The sequence below is a fragment of the Salmo salar genome, chromosome ssa28 (genome assembly GCF_905237065.1).
Source record: "Salmo salar chromosome ssa28, Ssal_v3.1, whole genome shotgun sequence".
NCBI lineage: Eukaryota > Metazoa > Chordata > Actinopteri > Salmoniformes > Salmonidae > Salmo > Salmo salar.
In genome coordinates this window covers 13,462,990-13,485,072 of record NC_059469.1, presented here as the reverse complement: position 1 = coordinate 13,485,072, position 22,083 = coordinate 13,462,990, and the positions used below count along the sequence as shown (strand labels likewise).

The 22,083-nt window shown below is 43.4% G+C and overlaps 2 protein-coding genes across 2 annotated transcripts in view; both read left to right on the top strand.

The window, feature by feature from the left end:
• Positions 1–3,158: 3,158 nt before the first annotated feature.
• Positions 3,159–16,347, top strand: daglb (diacylglycerol lipase, beta). The gene is made up of 15 exons (XM_014179600.2): positions 3,159–4,042; positions 4,533–4,684; positions 4,927–5,101; positions 12,142–12,409; positions 12,507–12,629; positions 12,729–12,856; positions 13,058–13,184; positions 13,294–13,377; positions 13,463–13,540; positions 13,647–13,727; positions 13,809–13,936; positions 14,051–14,119; positions 14,593–14,665; positions 14,784–15,031; positions 15,165–16,347. The coding sequence occupies exons 1-15, from the start codon at positions 3,948–3,950 to the stop codon at positions 15,358–15,360; spliced, it is 2,025 nt and encodes a 674-aa protein (XP_014035075.1). The 5' UTR covers positions 3,159–3,947; the 3' UTR covers positions 15,361–16,347.
• A 1,761-nt stretch (positions 16,348–18,108) lies between these two features.
• LOC106589513 (C-Jun-amino-terminal kinase-interacting protein 4-like) overlaps positions 18,109–22,083 on the top strand; it is a 57,031-nt gene continuing 53,056 nt past the window's right edge. Inside the window, exon 1 of the mRNA XM_045709941.1 lies at positions 18,109–18,724. Within this exon, the coding sequence (XP_045565897.1) occupies positions 18,425–18,724 (300 nt within the window). The 5' untranslated portion in view covers positions 18,109–18,424. The remainder of the gene's footprint in view (positions 18,725–22,083) is intronic.

The following is a 22,083-nucleotide window of genomic DNA, read 5'->3' as shown; positions in this document are numbered from 1 at the left end:
ACTCCAGCCACCCTAGTCATAGAAAATCACTGACCCCCCCTTTCCTGTCTGTTCTCACCCTCTTCTGCCACTCAGTCATGCTGGTCTTCAAAGTCCTCCTCCTTTACTAAACCCTGGCATCCTTGACTTCACTACAATGTTCTTAGTTAAACCAGAGACGGTATAGAAAACAAAACCACATTAGCTAGTTAGCCATTCTTTGTCAGCCATTGTTCACCTTTCACCGTACTCTTTCATCTCTCTGGTCAAAAATCTGGTTAGAGAGCAGTGAAGCTGTGATTGGTCCAAAAACCTAACCAATTGTGTTATAGTAGACTGCTACAGGCAATGTTCTTTGGCTAGAATTTAGCCCTATTATAAAATTAGAGTAAGCGGTTGCGAGAGCAAATGGATTTTGGAGACCAAATTGGTTAATTGGTGTGAGAGGGAGAAAAGACATCAGTGTGTGGACATGGAGTATTTAAATGTGCAGTCATTTCTGAGTCTTGACATGTAAGTATTTCTTTAGGCAAACAAAAATCTCTGCTTTCATTAATTTACTGCGTGTGGCAATGCAGTTCTGCTCACTCAAAGTCACACAGATTCTCTCCCTGTGCATTGGCTCCAACAATAAGTACCTTTTATCTTGTCTTGATTTAGCTGGAGGAAGTTATGAGCAATCCAAGTATTTAAATCACTAATACAGTCTTATTTATACGTGGAGATAAAATCCTCTGGTGACACAGAAATGTAAAGTTGTGTATTGTCTGTGTAGCAGTGAAAATCAATGTTGTGTTTTCTGATAGCGCTGCCAAGGGGTAACATATATAAACTGAACAGTACCGGATCCAAAATCTAACCTGTGATATGCATTTTGTTTGAGTTGTGTTCACCAAGGTTTACAAAATCTCAACTGGTTAAATATACTGCTCAAAAAAATAAAGGGAACACTTTACAACACAATGTAACTCCAAGTCAATCACACTTCTGTGAAATCAAACTGTCCACTTAGGAAGCAACACTGATTGACAATAAATTTCACATGCTGTTGTGCAAATGGAATAGACAACAGGTGGAAATTATAGGCAATTAGTAAGACACCCCCAATAAAGGAGTGGTTGTGCAGGTGGTGACCACAGACCACTTCTCAGTTCCTATGCTTCCTGGCTGATGTTTTGGTCACTTTTGAATGCTGGCGGTGCTTTCACTCTAGTGGTAGCATGAGACGGAGTCTACAACCCACACAAGTGGCTCAGGTAGTGCAGCTCATCCAGGATGGCACATCAATGCGAGCTGTGGCAAGAAGGTTTGCTGTGTCTGTCAGCGTAGTGTCCAGAGCATGGAGGCGATACCAGGAGACAGGCCAGTGCATCAGGAGACGTGGAGGAGGCCGTAGGAGGGCAACAACCCAGCAGCAGGACCGCTACCTCCGCCTTTGTGCAAGGAGGAGCAGGAGGAGCACTGCCAGAGCCCTGCAAAAGGACCTCCAGCAGGCCACAAATGTGCATGTGTCTGCTCAAACGGTCAGAAACAGACTCCATGAGGGTGGTATGAGGGCCCGACGTCCACAGGTGGGGGTTGTGCTTACAGCCCATCACCGTGCAGGACGTTTGGCATTTGCCAGAGATCACCAAGATTGGCAAATTCGCCACTGGCGCCCTGTGCTCTTCACAGATGAAAGCAGGTTCACACTGAGTACATGTGACAGACATGACAGAGTCTGGAGACGCCTTGGAGAACGTTCTGCTGCCTGCAACATCCTCCAGCATGACCGGTTTGGCGATGGGTCAGTCATGGTGTGGGGTGGCATTTCTTTGGGGGGCCGCACAGCCCTCCATGTGCTCGCCAGAGATAGCCTGACTGCCATTAGGTACCGAGATGAGATCCTCAGACCCCCTGTGAGACCATATGCTGGTGCGGTTGGCCCTGGGTTCCTCCTAATGCAAGACAATGCTAGACCTCATGTGGCTGGAGTGTGTCAGCAGTTCCTGCAAGAGGAAGGCATTGATGCTATGGACTGGCCCACCCGTTCCCCAGACCTGAATCCAATTGAGCTCATCTGGGATATCATGTCTTGCTCCATCCACCAACGCCACATTGCACCTCAGACTGTCCAGGAGTTGGCGGATGCTTTAGTCCAGGTCTGGGAAGAGATCCCTCAGGAGACCATCCGCCACCTCATCAGGAGCATGCCCAGGCGTTGTAGGGAGGTCATACAGGCACGTGGAGGCCGCACACACTACTGAGCCTCATTTTGACTTGTTTTAAGGACATTACATCAAAATTGGATCAGCCTGTAGTGTGGTTTTCCACTTTAATTTTGAGTGTGACTCCAAATCCAGACCTCCATGGGTTGATAAATAGGATTTCCATTGATTATTTTTGTGTGATTTTGTTGTCAGCACATTCAACTATGTAAAGAAAAAAGTATTTAATAAGATTATTTCATTCATTCAGATCTAGGATGTGTTATTTTAGTGTTCCCTTTATTTTTTTGAGCAGTGTAGTTCCTAAACCAATTTAGAACTGGACTGGAGAGGCCACCTCTCCAATCTGTCCAGAAGGACATCATGGTCAACGGTGTCGAATACAGCACTTAAAGACGAGTACAAGGACAGAGAGCTGTTTGGCATCTGCATTGGCTCTAAAATCATTTACCACATTTTGTTGTTTACCACTCATAGTCAGGGGTGCAACTTTGGTTTTAGAAGTGGGGGGGCATACATTATTATATATTTTTATTCCATCAGATAAACACTCCAAACAGCCTACCTGACCACTTGGAGGCGTCCGCATGGTCCTAAAGCACATCGTGGCCTCGTTTTGTTTCACATTCAAATGATACAACTGGGGGGAACAAAAATGCAATTTCATTATGTGGGGGGGACATGTTCCCAGTGAAAGTTGCACCCCTACTCATAGTAATATATTCAGTGCGATTAAAAAGGTCTGGTTATCATAACATAATAACAACCCTCTTATCCACAATGTATTTAAAGAGTTTTACATCGTCTACATGTAACGCATCTCTGATTGTCTTCGTTTCCTCAGGGACCATCAATATCCGGGCCCAGCGCTCCATCCCGGTGCTGGTGTATGTGCAGGCGAAAAAACAGATTGGAGTTTTTCCACATACAGATGTTCATGGGATTAATCAACATATTCAATGATCTGATTCTATATTATTATGGCTTTTTAATAATTAAAACAATATTAATGTTACAATCAAGTTTTTTTTTTTTTTATTGTCTTGGCCTAGACCACAAAACAGTGGAAGCAACTGATGACGAACGAGAAGCGGAACTTTATTTTCACAGCACATCGTTTGATAGTTTTTTTTTTTTTAAATAGACACAATCACTAGAAGAAAACAAAACATTTCGAGCAGCTTTGTTTGCTTCTGTACTGTACTGGCAGCCTGCTACCGATATTCATTATATTGGGGAGTTTTTATTTTCCTCAGATAAATATGTAAATATGTAAACCTATGTTGTTGACGATGGCTTCCAGGAATTAAATGACCGGTGTAGATGGTGCGCAATAGCAAAGGTATCGTTAGCCCACTCCTTGCTAGCTAACGTAGCTAATCGAATTCAAGGAAGCAAAATAATCGAGCTTTTTTTTTTTACGAATCCGTGACATTACAATTTGATTGTGAACAAGTGTGCGGTCATTTAGCTATACACGGGCTCTTATTGAGGGGACATGCTAGTTAGCCAAGAGGTTCAAGCTAATAGCTAGCAAAGCGCGTTAGCCTAAATACGACGAAAGCAAATGGCAACAAAGTGACGACCTTCCCTTTTACGTCAATAACAGTAATTTCACGATCGAAGGTGTTGCGAAATGGCCATCTTAAAAAAGTAGTATTGCTTCTCCGAAAGATAACAAATCAGAACGTTGTCAAGTTAGCTAGCTAGGTAACGTTATTTCTCTCGTTACTGACAGTGATTGTAGTGTAGCTATTTGTCATGCCTGGAATGATAGCGTTTGGTCGGCGATGGGGCATCGCAAGCGACGATCTGGTCTTCTCCGGCTCTTTTGAGCTGTTCGTCAGGGTTCTATGGTAAGTGAGCTCAACATTTAATGGAACGATATTCAAAGCAAAGGGAGGGATGATGCATAACTGTTGTCATGTCATACCACGTGCAGTAAATGACAGCTGTAAACGTAGCTGTCAGTAGTCGTAGCTACATCGATCCCACTCAGAAGCACCTTGTTGTATTCTCTCATTGTTTGTATTTCACTTTTATTTATTATACAAGCATGAAAAACACAACGTTATCCTCCCTGCTGTGCCCAACCCACAACCTGGTAAAGGTTGCTGCACTGACCTCTATTGGGGTGTATTCATTATGCCGAATATGTTGCAAAACGTTAAACAAAAGCAAAAGGAGAGAAACGGGAGGGTCTCAACGGAATTTGTCCAATATAAACTCTTGTTCTGTTTTGCAAGTGTTTGGACTAATGATTACACCCCTGGTATTGCTTTGATGTGTTTTAATGATCTAAAAAAAATCGAATCAATCATGCTGTATCTCTTCACTGCCTTACAGGTGGATCGGGACGCTGGCTCTGTACACTCTCCATAAGGGGAAGTTTGACTGTTCTGGTGGGAGAGTTCTGCACAGCTACCTGGTGGTTTTACTGGTCCTGTTGGCTTTCATCATCCTGTCTTTATGTGCCATTGTCTACGTCAGCGCTCAAGGTGAACCTTGCACACTTTTACTGTTATGACATGATGAAAGGAATTTACATTAATTTACTGTATTATTCACTGGGTTTAGAATTGGTGTGATATATTTTAGGTATTTTTTTTGTTTACCACTTATAGTAATATATTCAGTGCAATAAACAGGTCTGGTTATCATAACATATGACATAATCCTCCTCTTCACCATGAAACCAGTTTTACATTGTCAACATCTCTGATGGTCTTTGTTTCCCCAGGGACCATCACTAACCCGGGCCCGCGACGCTCCATCCCGGTGCTGGTGTATGTGCGGGCGACGCTGTACGTCCCTGAGCTGATCTGGGCCATCCTGGGGGCCATCTGGGTGTCTGATGACAGCCGGGGTTGTGAGCCTGCTGAGGTGGGGGCTGTCATTGCTGCAGTGGTCGCCAGGTGGGTGGGAAGAATGTTTTTTCCTGTACTTATACTGTGGTATGATTTTGGGGATTTTCATGACATTTTATCCATAGAAGGAACCTTTTTTGACTCCATAATGTTTCATCTGTATGTGCTACAAAGGAAAGTTGGTGTCATATGAAGCTTTACCACTTTCTCTGTATTATGAGTAATATTTTGATTTCAATAACAATGTCCTTACATTTAATATATGGATATTGAAAAATGTAAACATAAATATTGAAAATATACCATTTTTGATTAGGAACATATTTCATATTGTTGAACATAATATACTCTACGAGCATATCAAAGTGCGATTTCTGCTAGTTTTTATGGCCCATTTTATACAGAGACATTTGTATAGTAGGCAATCACAGCCCTCCTTTTACATGTATCAAATCATATTTTCATTGGTCACCAACACATGGTTAGCAGATGTTATTACGAGTGTCACGAAATGCTTGTGCTTCTAGTTCCAACAGTGAAGCAATATCTAACAAGTAATCTAACAATTCCACAACAACTACCTAATACACACAAATCTAAAGAATGGAATAAGAATATATACATAAACTTAGCAAAAAAAGAAACGCCCCATTTTCAGGACCCTGTCTTTCAAAGATAATTAGTAAAAATCCAAATAACTTCACAGATCTTCATTGTAAAGGGTTTAAACACTGTTTCCCATGCTTGTTCAATGAACCATAAGCAATTAATGAACATGCACCTGTGGAACGGTCGTTAAGACACTAACAGCTTACAGACGCTAGGCAATTAAGGTCACAGTTATGAAAACTTAGGACACTAAAGAGGCCTTTCTACTGACTCTGGAAAAACACCAAAAGAAAGATGCCCAGGGTCCCTGCTCATCTGCGTGAACGTGCCTTAGGCATGCTGCAAGGAGGCATGAGGACTGCAGATATAGCCAGGGCAATACATTTCAATGTCCATACTGTGAGACGCCTAAGACAGCACTACAGGGAGACAGGACGGACAGGTGATCGTCCTCGCAGTGGCAGACCACGTGTAACAACACCTGCACAGGATCGGTACATTCAAACATCACACCTGCGGGACAGGTACAGGATGGCAACAACAACTGCCTGAGTTACACCAGGAATGCACAATCCCTCATCAGTCCTCAGACTGTCCGCAATAGGCTGAGAGAGGCTGGACTGAGGGCTTGCAGGTCTGTTGTAAGGCAGGTCCTCACCAGACATCACCGGCAACAACATCGCCTATGCGTACAAACCCACCGTCACTGGACCAGACAGGACTGGCAAAAAGTGCTCTTCACTGACGAGTCGCGGTTTTGTCTCACCAGTGTTGATCGTCGTATTCGCTTTTATTGTCGAAGGAATGAGCATTACACCGAGGCCTGTACTCTGGAGCAGGATCGATTTTTAAGGGGGGAGGATCCGTCATGGTCTGGGGCGGTGTGTCACAGCATCATCGGGCTGAGCTTGTTGTCATTGCAGGCAATCTCAACGCTGTGCGTTACAGGGAAGACATCATCCTCCCTCATGTGGTACCCTTCCTGCAGGCTCATCCTGACCAGACCCTCCAGCATGACAATGCCATCAGCCATACTGCTCGTTCTGTGCGTGATTTCAGTGAATGTCAGTGTTGTGTCATGGCCAGCAAAGAGCCGGATCTCAGGTCTGGGACCTGTTGGATCGGAGATTGAGGGCTAGGGCCATTCCCCCCAGAAATGTTGGTGGAAGAGTGGGGTAACATCTCACAGCAAGAACTGGCAAATCTGGTGCAGTCCATGAGGAGGAGATGCACTGCAATACTTAATGCAGCTGGTGGCCAAACCAAATACTCACTGTTACTTTTGATTTTGACCCCCCCCCCCCTTTGATCAGGGACACATTATTCCATTTCTGTTAGTCACATGTCTGTGGAACTTGTTCAGTTTGTCTCAGTTGTTGAATCTTGTTATGTTCATACAAATATTTAAACATGTTAAGTTTGCTGAAAATAAACGCAGTTGACAGAGGACGTTAGTTTTTTTGCTGAGTTTATGAATGTATGGATGAGCAATGACCGAGCAGCATAGGCAAGATGCAGTAGATGGTATAAAATACAGTATATACATATGAGATGAGTAATGCAAGATACAGTTGAAGTCGGAAGTTTACTTACACTTAGGTTGGAGTCATTAAAACTCGTTTTTCAACCACTCCACAAATTTGTTGTTAACAAACTATAGTTTTGGCAAGTCGGTTAGGACATCTACTTTATGAATGACACCAGTAATTTTTCCAACAATTGTTTACAGACATTATTTCACTTATAATTCACTGTATCACAATTCCATTGGGTCAGAAGTTTACATACACTAAGTTGACTGTGCCTTTAAACAGCTTGGAAAATTCCAGAAAATTATGTCATGGCTTTAGAAGCTTCTGATAGGCTAATTGACATAATTTGAGTCAATTGGAGGTGTAACTGTGGATGTATTTCAAGGCCTACCTTCAAACTCAGTGCCTCTTTGCTTGATATCATGGGAAAATCAAAAGAAGTCAGCCAAGACCTCAGGAAAAAAATTGTAGACTTCCAAGTCTTGTACATCCTTGGGAGCCATTTCCAAACGCCTGAAGGTACTACGTTCATCTGTACAAACAATAGTACGCAAGTATAAACTCCATGGGACCACGCAATCGTCATACCGCTCAGGAAGGAGACACATTGTCTCCTAGAGATGAACGTACTTTGGTGCGAAAAGTGCAAATCGATTCCAGAACAACAGCAAAGCCCCTTGTGAAGATGCTGGAGGAAATGGGTACAAAAGTATCTATATCCACAGTAAAACGAGTCCTATATCGACATAACCTGAAAGGCCGCTCTGCAAGGAAGAAGCCACTGCTCCAAAACCGGCATATAAAAGCCAGACTACGGTTTGCAAATGCACAGGGGACAAAGATCGTACTTTTTGGAGAAATGTCCTCTGGTCTGATGAAACAAAAATAGAACTGTTTGGCCGTAATGACCGTCGTTATGTTTGGAGGAAAAAGGGGGAGGCTTGCAAGCCAAAGAACAACATCCCAACCGTGAAGCACGGGGGTGGCAGCATCATGTTGTGGGGGTGCTTTGCTGCAGGGGGGACTGGTCACTTCACAAAATAGATGTCAACATGAGGAAGGAAAACTATGTGGATATATTGAAGCAATCAAGCCTACCACTGTAGTGTCATCTGCAATCTTGATGATTGAGTTGGAGGCGTGCATGGCCACGCAGTCATTGGTGAACAGGGAGACACGGAGGGGGCTGAGCATGCACCCTTGTGGGGCCCCAGTGTTGAGGATCAGCGAAGTGGAGATGTTTCCTACCTTCACCACCTGGGGGCGACCTTGAGGGTTAACACGTTTAAATGTCTTACTCACGTCGGCCACGGAGTAGGAGAGCCCACAGTCCTTGGTAGCGGGCTGCGTCGGTGGCACTATATTATCCTCAAAGCGGGCAAAGAAGGTGCTTAGTTTGTCTGGAAGCAAGACGTCGGTGTCCGTGACGTGGGTGGTTTTCTTTTTGTAGTCCGTGATTGTCTGTAGACCCTGCCACATACGTCTTGTGTCTGAGCCGTTGAATTGCGACTCTACTTTGCCTCCTATACTGACATTTCACTTGTTTGATTACCATGTTTTGGGAATAACTACGCTGTTTTGTATTCGCCATATTCCCAGTCACCTTTCCATGGTTAAATGCGGTGGTTCGAGCTTTCAATTTTGCGCGTACGCTGCCATCTATCCACGATTTCTGGTTAGGGTAGGTTGTAATAGTCAGTGGGTACAACATCTCCTGTGCACTTCCTTATAAACTCACCCACCGAATTGGCGAATACGTCAATATTATTCTCTGAGGCTAGTCCTCATGTGCCAGTCCGCGTGATCAAAACAATCTTGAAGCGTGGATTCCGATTGGTCAGACCAGCGTTGAATAGTCCTTATCCCGGGTACATCCTGTTTGAATTTCTGCCTATAGGAAGGCAGGAGCAAAAGGGAGTCTGGTATTTTGTGGGTACAATTTAATGAAGCTGCCAGTTGAGGACTTGTGAGGCGTCTGTTTCTCAAACTAGACACACTAATGTACTTGTCCTCTTGCTCAGTTGTGCACCGGGGCCTCCCACTCTTTCTATTCTGGTTAGAGCCAGTTTGCGCTGTTCTGTGAAGGGAGTAGTACACAGCGTTGTACTTGATCTTCAGTTTCTTGGCAATTTCTCACATGGAATAGCCATCATTTCTCAGAACAAGAATAGACTGACAAGTTTCAAAAGAAAGTTATTTGTTTCTGGCCATTTTGAGCCTGTAATCGAACCCAGAAATGCTGACGCTCCAGTTACTCAACTAGTCTAAAGGCGGCCAGTTTTATTGCTTCTTTAATCAGGACAACAGTTTTCAGCTGTGCGAACATAATTGCAAAAGGGTTTTCTAATGATCAATTAGCCTTTTTTAAAATGATAAACTTGGATTAGCTAACTCAACGTGCCATTGGAACACAGGAGTGATGATTGCTGATAATGGGCCACTGTACCCATGTAGATATTCCATTAAAAATCAGCCGTTTCCAGTTACAATAGTCATTTACAACATTAACAATGTCTACACTGTATTTCGGATTAATTTGATGTTATTTTAATGGACAAAAAATGCCTGTTCTTTCAAAACAAGGACATTTCTAAGTGTACGGTAGTGTATATATTTACCCAAAAAATATATGGGGGATTGGAATTGATGCAGACAATTACATTGATACAACAATCTATCCTCAATATTAAAGCTGATCCACCCCCTAAATTATTATTTTAAAAAAAGTACTTAAAAAAAAAAAAAAAACGCCAACAGAGGGCGAAAAGGGAACAAACCACTTCTGTTTAACTTCAACGAATCACGACCCGCCATAGGATATCAACAGTGACAACTGTTGGCTGTTATTTTAAGGGATAGTTGGACTGTTAAATATGTTTATTGGTGTGTGTGACCAGCAGATTTTGTAAAGAGAGCGCCCTGAGTTATTCGTGCCATTTGAGAAAGAAATTGATATCTGCGTTCTATATCCTGCGACCCCCAGTGCATATGACAAAATCAACAGTACAAAACCAAAAATATTGATCTGTTTTAAGCAATCGATCTTGTGTCACCATGTTGACTATAACCTTTTACACTAACATCACCAATCCGAGGTAAAAGGAATGTGTAATTCGCTCCAATTCGATGTGGTCAAAACGTCAGCCTGTGTACACTGAACAAAAATATAAACACATCATGTAAAATGTTGGTCCCATGTTTCATGAGCTGAAATAAAATATCCCTGACATTTTCCATACAAACAAAAAGTGTATTTCTCTCAAATATTGTGCACACATTTGTTTACATCCCTGTTAGTGAGCATTTCTCCTTTGCCAAGATAATCCATCCACCTGACAGGTGTGGCATATCAATGAGTTGATTAAACAGCATGAACATTACACAGGTGCACCTACTGCTGGGGACAATAAAAGATCACTTTAAAATATGCAGTTTTTTCACACAACACAATGCCATAATGTCTCCAGTTTTGATTGATCATGCAATTGGCATGCTGACTGCAGGAGTGTAATGTTCGTTTCTCTACCATAAACTGCCTCCAATGTTGTTTTTGAGAATTTGGCAGTACGTCCAACCGACCTCACAACCGCAGACCACATGTATTGTGTCGTGTGGGGGCGACCACTTTGCTGATGTCAAGGATGTGAACAGAGTGACCCATGGTGGCGATGGGGTTATGGTATGGGCAGGCATAAGCTATGTACAACGAACACAATTGCATTTTATCGATGGCAATTTGAATGCACAGTGATACCGTGACGAGACCCATTGTCGTGCCATTTATCCGCCGCCATCACCTCATGTTTCAGCATGATAATGCACGGGCCCCATGTCGGAAGGATCTGTACACACTTCCTGGAAGCTGAAAAAGTCTGTTCTTCTGGCCTGCATACTCACCAGACATGTCACTCATTGAGCATGTGTGGGATGCTCTGGATTGACGTATGACGGCGTGTTCCAGTTTCCACAAATAACCAGCAACTTCTCTCAGCCGTTGAAGAGGAGTGGAACAACAGGCCACAATCAACAGCCTGATAAACTCTAAGCGAAGGAAATGTTGAGCTGCATGAGGCAAATGGTGGTCACACCAGATACTGACTGGTTTTCTGATACACGCCCCTATCTTTTTTTAAAGTTAACTGTGGCCAACAGATGCATGTCTGTATTCCCAGTCATGTTCAATCCATAGATTAGGACGTAATGATTTTATTTCACTTGACTGATTTCCTTATATGAACTGTAACTCAGTAAAATATTTCAAATTGTTGCGTTTATAATTTTTGTTCACTATAGTAGCACATCATGGAAAGTAACGTTCTATACATGAATTAGATATGGCAAGATAATTCAAATGAAAACTCACAGATTTGTTCAATAATCACAGATTTCTTACTAGTTTTAACCATTTAAAGATTTAAAAAAGTATCTTATGCACAACTTAACCTGGCGCTCTAGAAAGAGCTCCCATAGTGACTGTGCAGCAGCCCATTCATTTGACTTCTCTAAATATTTGTATTTATTTAATTAGGCAAGTCAGTTAAGAACAAATTCTTATTTTAGAATGACGGCCTACCCCGGCCAAACGTTCATCTAGACCGGACGACGCTGAGCCAATTGCGCGCCGCTCTAATACACTTCCTAATATTTAGTTGCACGGCCTTTTGCCCTCCAGAACAGTCTCAATTCGTCAAGGCATGGACTACAAGCATAGCTTTCACCTGGATTCACCTGGTCAGTCTTTGTCATGGAAAGAACTCTGTGTATGTCAACAATCCTTCCTCCAAAGGACCCTTCTCTAGATTACATTTAGTGAAAATCCAAAACATCACGGTCCTGTTTTGTTCTAGTTTCGTGAGGAATCGCCCATATAGGCCTACATGCTACCTGAATATACAGTACATTGGCAGTTTACATTGTGTGAAACATTGTCATCTCCCTCCATGGCAGTTGGATCCTGCTGCTGTCCACAGGGGTGGGAGTGCTGTTTGTGTTCGACCCGCTGGGCAGCCGCCTTCCTGGGCCTCCGTTCCAGGAGCAGCTAGGGGTAAGGGACCTGGAGAGCAGTGAGGGTTCCCAGCTCCTGTCCACCGCCCGCTCCGTGGCTGTCAGGGTGTGGGAGAGCAGGCTGAGGCTCCTCTGCTGCTGCCTGCCTCAGGATGAGAGCCACAGAGCTGCCTTCTCCAGCATAGCTCAGCTAGTCAGCGGATTCTTCTCGGTGAGTAAGGGAAACCGAGTGTGTCTGTGTACATCTTGTCGGTCAGTGTGAGACAATGATTTTTTTTTTAACTAATCATGTTTTCATTGTGTGTTAGGATACAGACCTGGTTCCCAGTGACATCGCAGTGGGTCTGGCTCTGCTACATCAGGAGCAGGATAAGAAGGAGCAGTGTAGAGATCCAGACGAAGTCCTGCCTCACAGCCCCTCATCACCTATCGTAAGTACTGGAGTCAGTCTAAAAGTCTGTCAATCCGTCCAAAAATAATCAGTGCGTCCATTAAATGAATCAATTACAATTTGTGTGTGTGCTCTGCAGGCGGAGGATCTTGAGGCAGAGCTGGAGAAGGCAGCCCACTGTATGCAATTTGCTATAGCAGCGTATGGCTGGCCCATGTATGTCTACTCCAACCCACTCACTGGAGCCTGCAAACTCAGCGGGGACTGGTAAGACTGTTACACCTCTAATATAACGTGCTCATCCTTCTCGATTTTTGAGCCGGGATGTGAAACTAATTTGGCCTCTCTTTGTTAACAGCAATATCTAGAGGAGTGGACACCAGTGTATTAAATAACTACATAAACAAAAACACAAGCATACCTACATATGCACTGTAAATACTTGTATGCCCGTCTACTGTGTTTCAGCTGTAAGACCCAGTCTGCTGAGTATGACATTGTCGGAGGAGACAACATGGGCTGCCATTTCTCCTCCATCCTCCACAGCACCGGCCTACAGTACAGAGACTTCATCTACGTTAGCTTTCACAACCAGGTATTTCGACTCAGGGGAAATCGCAAGTGAGATCCTATTCCCCATTAGTTTGCTACCTTTGGCCAGTACTGAATTCTCTACTGATGAAATGTAACCCTGTGTGTTCCAGATCTATGAAATTCCATTCTTTGTGGCTCTGGACCATAAGAGAGAGGCAGTACTGGTGGCTATCAGAGGAACACTGTCACTCCGGGTGAGACTCCTCCATCACTCCGTTCCACCTATCTATCTATTGCTCTCTATCTCTCACTCACTTGTTCATGTACATTTCTGTGCAGGATTTGCTGACTGACCTGTCTGCAGACTGTGAGAACCTCCCAGTAGAGGGAGTGTCAGGAACATGCTATGCTCACAAGGTGGATAGAATAGTCACATGACTTCATCTATTGAATTTACATTTCTATGAATTTCTCAGAACATTCTTTATTTGTAGATAGGAGCTGTAACCTCTGTGTTTCACAGGGCATGTCTCAGGCAGCCGGCTACATCTATAAGAAACTCCTCAACGATGGCATTCTGAACCAGGCTTTCACCATCGCACCTGTAAGTCTTCTTACCTGTCCTCTCTCTGAAAAAGTACATTCGTTGTAACCTTAGAAGCGCTAACTGTGTGTGTGTTTTCAGGAGTACAAGCTAGTCATCACAGGCCACAGTCTTGGAGGGGGTACAGCCTCTCTCCTGGCCATTCTATTACGTAGCTCCTTCCCCACCTTACAGTGTTACGCCTTCTCTCCACCAGGGGGACTCATGAGGTACCAACACACATTCAAATAATTCATGCTTAGCATTACATCAAAGGAGGATTTAAGTTTGTGTAATGTACATAGTATTATTCAGATTAATTTTCCTTTGTGCTCCCTCTGCAGTAAAGCCCTGGCGGAATATTCCAAAGACTTTGTGGTGTCTGTGGTGTTGGGGAAGGACTTGGTGCCAAGGTGAGGAGAGGAGCCACTTTAGACTGAGATGCCCCCCTCCTGTCATGTGCTCTGTACTCCCATGTTTATCTCAGACAAATGGTTCCCCTGAAACAAACTGTGTTCTATTAATGTTTCTCAGTATTACACATTATTATACTAGTACACACAGTGGACCAGGATAGGGATTCGGAAACTCTTGTTGTATTCATGTGTCAGTGTGTCAACTCAAGTGGAAAGTCCTGCTTTCTGAGTCTGAATATGAAAGTGCTGTGGTGTAGAGGCTATTCCTGACTCTGAACGATGGAGACGCTATATTTAGGATCTGCCCCCTTATTACAGGCACACAGAAAATGAGAGCAACTCTCCCGCCCTCTCAATCTTTTCTCTCACCCTCTCCTCTCTGAGTTAGAGTTCAAGTGCTTGTTCTGTGTTTTGTTGAAAGCACAGATTTCATAAATTTTTCCTCTCTCCTCCACTTCCATCTCTCTCAGGTTGAGTTATCCCAACATGGAGGACTTGAAAAGGAGAATATTAAAAATGGTTTCCAATTGCAATAAGCCTAAGGTGAGAAAATTCTAATTCAAATCCAAAATTGAGTTTATGAATCAAATAAGTTGGGCACAATCCTAACTTTTGAGAGGGACCCTTATGATTTCTGATGACTTCTGTTTCTCTCCCTCAGTACCGTATCCTACTCCAGGGCTGTTGGTATGAGTTGTTTGGGGGAGATCCTGATGACTTCCCTACTGAGATGGACAGACGGGAGGAGGAACTTAGCCAGCCGCTCCTGGGGGAGGAGACACTGCTGATTCGTGGCTCCTCATCCTATCATAGCCTGGCTTCCGAGGACTCGCCAGTACACTGCGCCCACCTGCCACTTTATTTACCAGGACGTATACTGCACATTACAGAGGATGGTCCATCACGGAGGTGTGTATGGCACACACACACACACACCCACACACACAAAATACATTACACCCATATCTGCCTTTGTCATTGACCAAAGTTTTTGTCTTCCACTTTTTCTTTCCCTTCCTTCCCTCCTTCATCGCTTCTCCAGGTCCTGTTTTTCCCAGGTGCGTTACCGGGCGGAGTGGTCCAGTGAGACAGCGTTCCGGAGTGTTCTCATCAGTCCTAGGATGATCGCCGACCACATGCCTGATGCTGTACTCCGATCTCTCCACAGTATCACACAGGACAGGCCCTTTAACCTCTGCCCCTCATCGCTTAGCAACAGCCACCTCAACGTCATCTGAGTCACACTGCTACACACATACACACACCTGAACAGGGCGAGCCTGACTGTCTGTTGCAAGGCTGTCCCCAGTCCTTTGGTTCCAGTTTCATCTCTTCCCGCCCCGTCTCAAGTCCCCCCCCCCCCCCAGTTTCTGTCCCTGTTTTGTCCCTACTCCATGACCAGGATACTCAACAGCGAAGACAAAGGGACAAGACAATTGGACTCCTCGATTAAAGGACTGTGCAGGACTGTCTTTCTCATTAGGCCTTTGGAAAGGGGGTTGTCATTTGATTATTTATTTATGTAGTAAACATTTGTTGCCATTTCATTGGTTATTGCTATCTTCTTTTGAGTAATTCCATGAACTGTCATTGTGTCCTTATCATCCATTGTGCTCTGTGTACATACTTAGATAGCATTGCAGGGTTACTGTAATTCCAAAAGTGTACATTCAGATTTTATTTTATTTTTTTATTTTTTTTAGGCTGCTGGTTTTGAGAATTTTTTGATTATGTAACTATGCTTTGTCTTGTGTTGAATGTCTAAGACTTAGAAAATTGCTTGAGGTAGAAGTTGTCCTGGACCACAGATCTAAGATCAGATGATCCTCCCCCCACTCCTTACCCTAACCATAAGGGTGAAGAGCAATATCTGACCTTGTATCAGTGTTAAGGGGACATTTCTACCTACTCAAAAATCAGGGCCCTATTGGCCTATGCATCGCAGATCAACAAGTCTCACTAATACTCCCAATGCTTGACCAGTTTGTTTTGCCCCATATATGCAACATGAGTAGTGTATGAAACAAATGAGTTAACTGGCATGAAAACAACTTCTAGGTGATATGAGGTAGCCTAAATGACTCCATGTTCTGTTAACATGCCATATACATACTTTAGGTAATTAAACATTGAAAAACGAAAGTCAAAGTAATGGTTTACACCTTGAATCGTGTATTTGTGATGACAGACTCATCCTACAAATAAACTTGTCATTAGTCACTGCAGTTATTTTTGTATTTGGAGGCTGGTTTACTTACGTTTGTACACACCTACTCATTCAAGGGTTTTTCTTTATTTTTACTATTTTCTACATTGTAGAATAATAGTGAAGACAACTATGAAATAACACATGAAATCATGTTGTAACCAAAAAGTGTTAAACAAATCAAAATATTTTATATTTCAGATTCTTCAAATAGCCACCCTTTGCCTTGATGACAGCTTTGCACACTCTTGGCATTCTCTCAACCAGCTTCACCTGGAATGCTTTTCCAACAGTCTTGAAGGAGTTCCCACATATGCTGAGCAGTTGTTGGTGCTTTTCCTTCACTCTGCGGTCCAACTCATTCCAAACCATCTCAATTTGGTTGAGGTTGGAGGATTGTGGAGGCCAGGTCATCTGATGCAGCACACCATCGCTCTCATTGGTCAAATAGCCCTTACACAGCCTAGAGGTGTGTTGGGTCATTGTCCTGTTGAAAAACAAATGATAGTCCCACTAAACCCAAACCAGATGGGATGGCGTATCGCTGCAGAATGCTGTGGTAGCCATGCTGACAGTATCACCAGCAAAGCACCCCCACACCATAACACCTCCTCCATGCTTTACAGTGGGAAATACACATGCGTAGATCATCTTCACCCACACTAAAAATCTCAAATTTGGACTCATCAGACCAAAGGACAAATTTCCATCGGTCTAATGTCCATTGCTCATGTTTCTTGGTCCAAGCAAGTCTCTTCTTATTGGTGTCCTTTTAGTAGTGGTTTCTTTGCAATAATTTGACCATGAAGGCCTGATTCACACAGTCTCCTCTGAACAGTTGATGTTGAGATGTGTCTGTTACTTGAACTCTGTGAAGCATTTATTTGGGCTGCAATTTCTGAGGCTGGTAACTCTAATGAACTTATGTTCTGCAGCAGAGGTAACTCTGGGTCTTCCATTCCTGTGCCGGTCCTCATGAGAGCCAGTTTCATCATTGTGGTTGATGGTTTTTGCGACTGCACTTGAAGAAACTTTCAAAGTTCTTGAAATTTTCTGTATTGATTGACCATGTCTTAAAGTTATGGACTGTCGTTTCTTGTTGCTTATTTGAGTTGTTCTTGCCATAATATGGACTTGGTCTTTTACCAAATAGCCCTATCTTCTGTATACCCACCCCCCACCTTGTCACAATACAACTGATTTGCTCAAACACATTAAGAAGGAAAGAAATTCCACAAATTAGCTTTTAAGAAGGCACACCTGTTAATTGAATTGCATTCCAGGCGACTACCTCATGAAGCTGGTTAAGAATGCGCAAAGCTGTCATCAAGGCAAAGGGTGGCTATTTGAAAAATCTCAAATATAAAATATATTTTGATTTGTTTAACACTTTTGGTTACTACATGATTCCATATATGTTATTTCATAGTTTAAATGTCTTCACTATTATTCTACAATATAGAAAATGGTAAAAAAAAATGGAAAAACCCTTGAATGAGTAGGTGTCCTAAAAATGTTGATTGGTAGTGTACATTATTTACTAAACATTTGCAAAGTCCCCAAGCAATTTTTAGAGACTACCTGTTGAGTTAAAGCAACAGTCCAGTGATGAGGCACATTGAATAAAGTTGGCAAATTAGAGATATGAACAATATTGATGTGGACAGTGATATTGAATGAAACACTTAAAACGGATTACCGGTACATTTCCTCCCCTAGATCCCGCCCAGCCCTTTTATAGCGTGTGACGTCAGCGTGACTGGCCAGTCATCGACAAGAACACAGAAGCTCATCTGTTGGGAAGTCGGGAGGAGAACGAACTGTAAAAACCGGAGCCAAGTAGAGACTGCTATTAAGCCCCCTTATAAGTCAACCGTCCATAGGAGAAAGGGACCGCAACTTGTTTAACGTCATTTCTTTTTCTCTTTAAAAAGAAGTAGCTAACGGTAGCTCAGTTAGCTATATTTAAGGGACACTATTTGGTCTCGCTTCACAAATAAGGATAAGACAGGTTGCTGCTGGCTGGCTTTCTCAAGTAGCTTTTCCCTCGGCTAACCTGCTAACGTTAGTTTGCGAGAAGAAAAGGAGGCAAGAAAATGGAGTTGGACGATGGAGTTCTCTACCAGGACGACTCTGGTAGTTCGGCGATGATGTCCGAACGGGTGTCGGGTCTGGCGAGTTCCATTTACCGGGAGTTTGAACGGTTGATCGGTCAGTACGACGAGGACGTTGTGAAAGAACTCATGCCGCTCGTCGTCGCGGTGTTGGAGAACTTGGACGCGGTGTTCGCGGAGAACCAGGAGCACGAAGTCGAGTTGGAGCTCCTAAAAGAAGACAACGAACAACTTGTTACCCAGTATGAACGGGAGAAATCGCTCAGAAAATCTGCAGAAGAGGTGGGTTTGAGTCTTCGACTGTCAAAGAAAGGGGGAGAGAAAGACAACTTTCGCAGACAGACCACGAAACTGATCGAAAAACTGCTTGCTACTGCTAGGCCACTCAAGCTAGCTTTGACAGTTCAAGCGCAAGTAATGTTCAACAACAAGCACAGACTGTACCCAATACTGTAGCTACTATTCCCATGAGGTCAATTTGCACATAGCAGGGCCTGTTGCCTGTGAGAACTTGCAAACAGTTATGTATGGACTAGATTGCTTGCTAGCTTTAAACCCCGAAAGTCAATGTTGGTAAGAACGCTATAAAGCTACAGCGTTCTGAAGCTAGCAGGATATGTCATCTGGTTGCAACAGCTGATGACAAGGTTACATATTACTCATTTGACACTGTTGCTAATATTGTGGCTGGTGACACTAAAGTAATTTGCTTCATGGGTGGATTTGTATGCACTTTTTTGTTGTTGTAGACTAACTTGCTTAATTTCATGCCCGTTGTCCAAACTGGATGCCAACTCCTGCAGCCATGCATTAATCAGCATACAAATGGAGCTACACCCAAAGGGAATTATGCTGACAGTATATTCCAAACCTGTCAGTGTTTCTCAAATAATGGGTCAGGACCCAGTGGTGGGTCGCGGCTGACTCCTTTTAGGTCACTGCTCTAGATAGTTTGAACCTTTGCCGTACAGCTTTCTGGCTAAAAACATTTGTCTGGTTGACTTGGTAGAGTCAGATCGACCATAAGAGCAGTTGCCAAATGAGATTTGGCCATCCCATCCAAACCCCAAATCCAAAACAGGAGTGTCATTGGAAGTTTGAGCGCCACCTTGTCTCTTTTCTCTCTCTCCTGTTTGTTTGTTCTGCCACCACACACTGCGGTCACTCCAGACAATGAGACTACTCTCTTTCTGTCCCTCTTTCATTCCCTCTCTCTCGCTCCCCCATCCCCCTGCCTTTCACCCACTAGGCCAGGGGTACTCAACTATTTGAGAAGGTCCAGTGACATAATTTTCCTAGGTGGCAAAAGTCCGGATGGATTTCATCCGTTATTGGCGCTGTGTTACGACGTAGTAACAAACAGTCATCTACGACTTAGCAAACATGTTGTTATATAAAATGTACATAAATGAGACTAAGTATTTGAATTAATTACTTTATTTTGAATGTAAACACGTGCAACATTGCTGAAGAACAAAGGTCGATGCATAATTGTCTATGCAAAAAGTGCAATGGTTCACAGTGGACATGGGCATTGAATAAAAAAATATATAAATTAAATAAAGTGCATGTTTTCTGGAGAACAAAGGAGAGAAAATAGTAATCTGAATGCACAGAATGTCACTGTGGGCCATGCAATATTCATGTGTGTCACTCTGGGCCTTGCCCTTGCATCAATGAGAGAAATTACACTTTGTCTCCTGCCAATACTTTGAACTTTGCCACAAATGGTGTGAAAGCAACTCTGAGACACTGGTGCAGGTGTTCATTGGTGAGCCTGGTGCGGTATTTGTTTTTAAAAAAAAGTTAGGCACAGCGGTCTAAGGCCCTGCATCTCAGTGCTAGAGGTGTCACTACAGACCCTGGTTTGATTCCAGGCTGTATCACAACTGGCCGTGATTGGGAGTTCCATAGGGCAGCGCACAATTGGCCCTGCGTCGTTAGGGCTTGGCCGGGTTAGGCCGTCATTCTAAATAAGAATTTGTTCTTAACTGACTTGCGTAGTTAAATCAAAACAATTGTGGAGAAGGCTGATTCACAGCTGTATGTGGAGCCAAACATGGTCAGGATGTATAGTGCCAGTTTCTTGAGAACAGGGATATCGGCTGCAGGCACCATCATTTCCCAGAAAGTGACAGGGTCACAATCACCAGCCTACTCCTTCAAAGACACATTTTCTTGCAGCTTTATCAACTCCATTTGCGGTGATGCAGCATCTACCCATCTGAAGATCTGTTTTTGTTTCTTCTGACAACTTTGTCACATTTGTGACCGATAAAGGGTTCTGGGGATGAGCAGCAGCAGCAGCTCTCATCCAACAGTGATGTCATCAAAGCGAGCCATCAGCTTCTGGATGAAATCAACATGGTTGGGAACGTCTTTGTCTCCCTGCATTTATACGAGAAGATTGGGAAGTGAACAAATTTTCCCTAGAGATCATTCTTGAAAAGCTCAAACTTCTTCTGGAAAGCCCGGACTGCTGTTATCATATCACACACGGTGTTGTCCCGTCCCTGCAGCTTAACATTCATTTGATTAAGGTGTGATGTAATGTCTGTCAAAAATGCAACTGTTTTCGTCTTCTCCTCATCTCCCAAAAACTGAGTTGCCTTGTCACTCTTTTGCTCTGATGAGAAAGCTTTGAGTCCCTCCCGAATGGCCCAAAAGCATTCCAAAACCCTGCCTTTGCTGAGCCATTTGACATTGTTGTGCAGTAGTAAGTCATCAACTGGCATTGGCCTCTCAGAATGCCTCGTACCAGGCAGTTTGGTAGGGATGCTGTTGCTCTCAAAAAGTTGATCAGTTTCATCATCGTTGTTATGACTTCAGAATACTCTTTTTCCCAGACTGGCACACAGGACAGATTGATGGATAATACACTGTTATGTCAGGTCAGGGTGGTCGTCTTTCAAACGTGCAACCAGTCCTCTTCCTATCATGGCTGGAGCTCCATCTGTGGTGATGGATACTACTGACTTCAGATCTATCCCCCTTTTTTTGTCAGCATCCCTTTGATGGCCTCATGGATATCCTCTCCCCATGTGTGTGCTTCTAGATTTGTTAAGCCCAACAGCTCCTCACAGAATTCCTTCTTTGTTTTGTTATAACATCTGACAAACACCAGAAGCTGGTTATTGTCAGTGTTATCTGTTCGTCCACAGCTAATGAAATGCATGCTGAATTTCTCAATGGCCTGAAAGTTGTGAAGTTAAATCTTCAGCTAATATTTCACTTCTCCTCATTGCTGTGGGATCTGTTTGCTCTTTTCCCAGAGCTCATCTTTTTGTTTACCTTCAAGCAAGGTGTCAGCACCTTCACAAATGAATTCTTTTACCATCTCAGCGTCTGAAAATGTTTTCCCAAAACCCAAGCTATCCTCAGTGAACACTCATTGCACATTGTTGGGCTGTCAGGGAATTGACAAGGACTTTGGTGGACCTCTCATATTGGAATTTGAGTAGGTTATTCTTGTTTGTTCTCACCTCCGTGTTCAGGGGATACGTCTGATCCAAATGACTATGCCTGCTGTCATAATGGTGCTTATTAACATTGGCACTTTTCATGAGGGCTGCGGACTCAGTCAAATCTTTGTTTCTTTCTGCTTGCTTTTCCCAAGCTTCTACAGAGGATATTTGGATTGA

Excerpts from the sequence above, each read along its gene's own strand:
- daglb (XM_014179600.2), top strand. The coding sequence starts at position 3,948 with ATGCCTGGAATGATAGCGTTTGGTCGGCGATGGGGCATCGCAAGCGAC. Across the intron at positions 5,102-12,141 it reads ATTGCTGCAGTGGTCGCCAG|TTGGATCCTGCTGCTGTCCA; the intron begins GTGGGTGGGAAG and ends CCTCCATGGCAG. Across the intron at positions 15,032-15,164 it reads GAGGATGGTCCATCACGGAG|GTCCTGTTTTTCCCAGGTGC; the intron begins GTGTGTATGGCA and ends TCGCTTCTCCAG.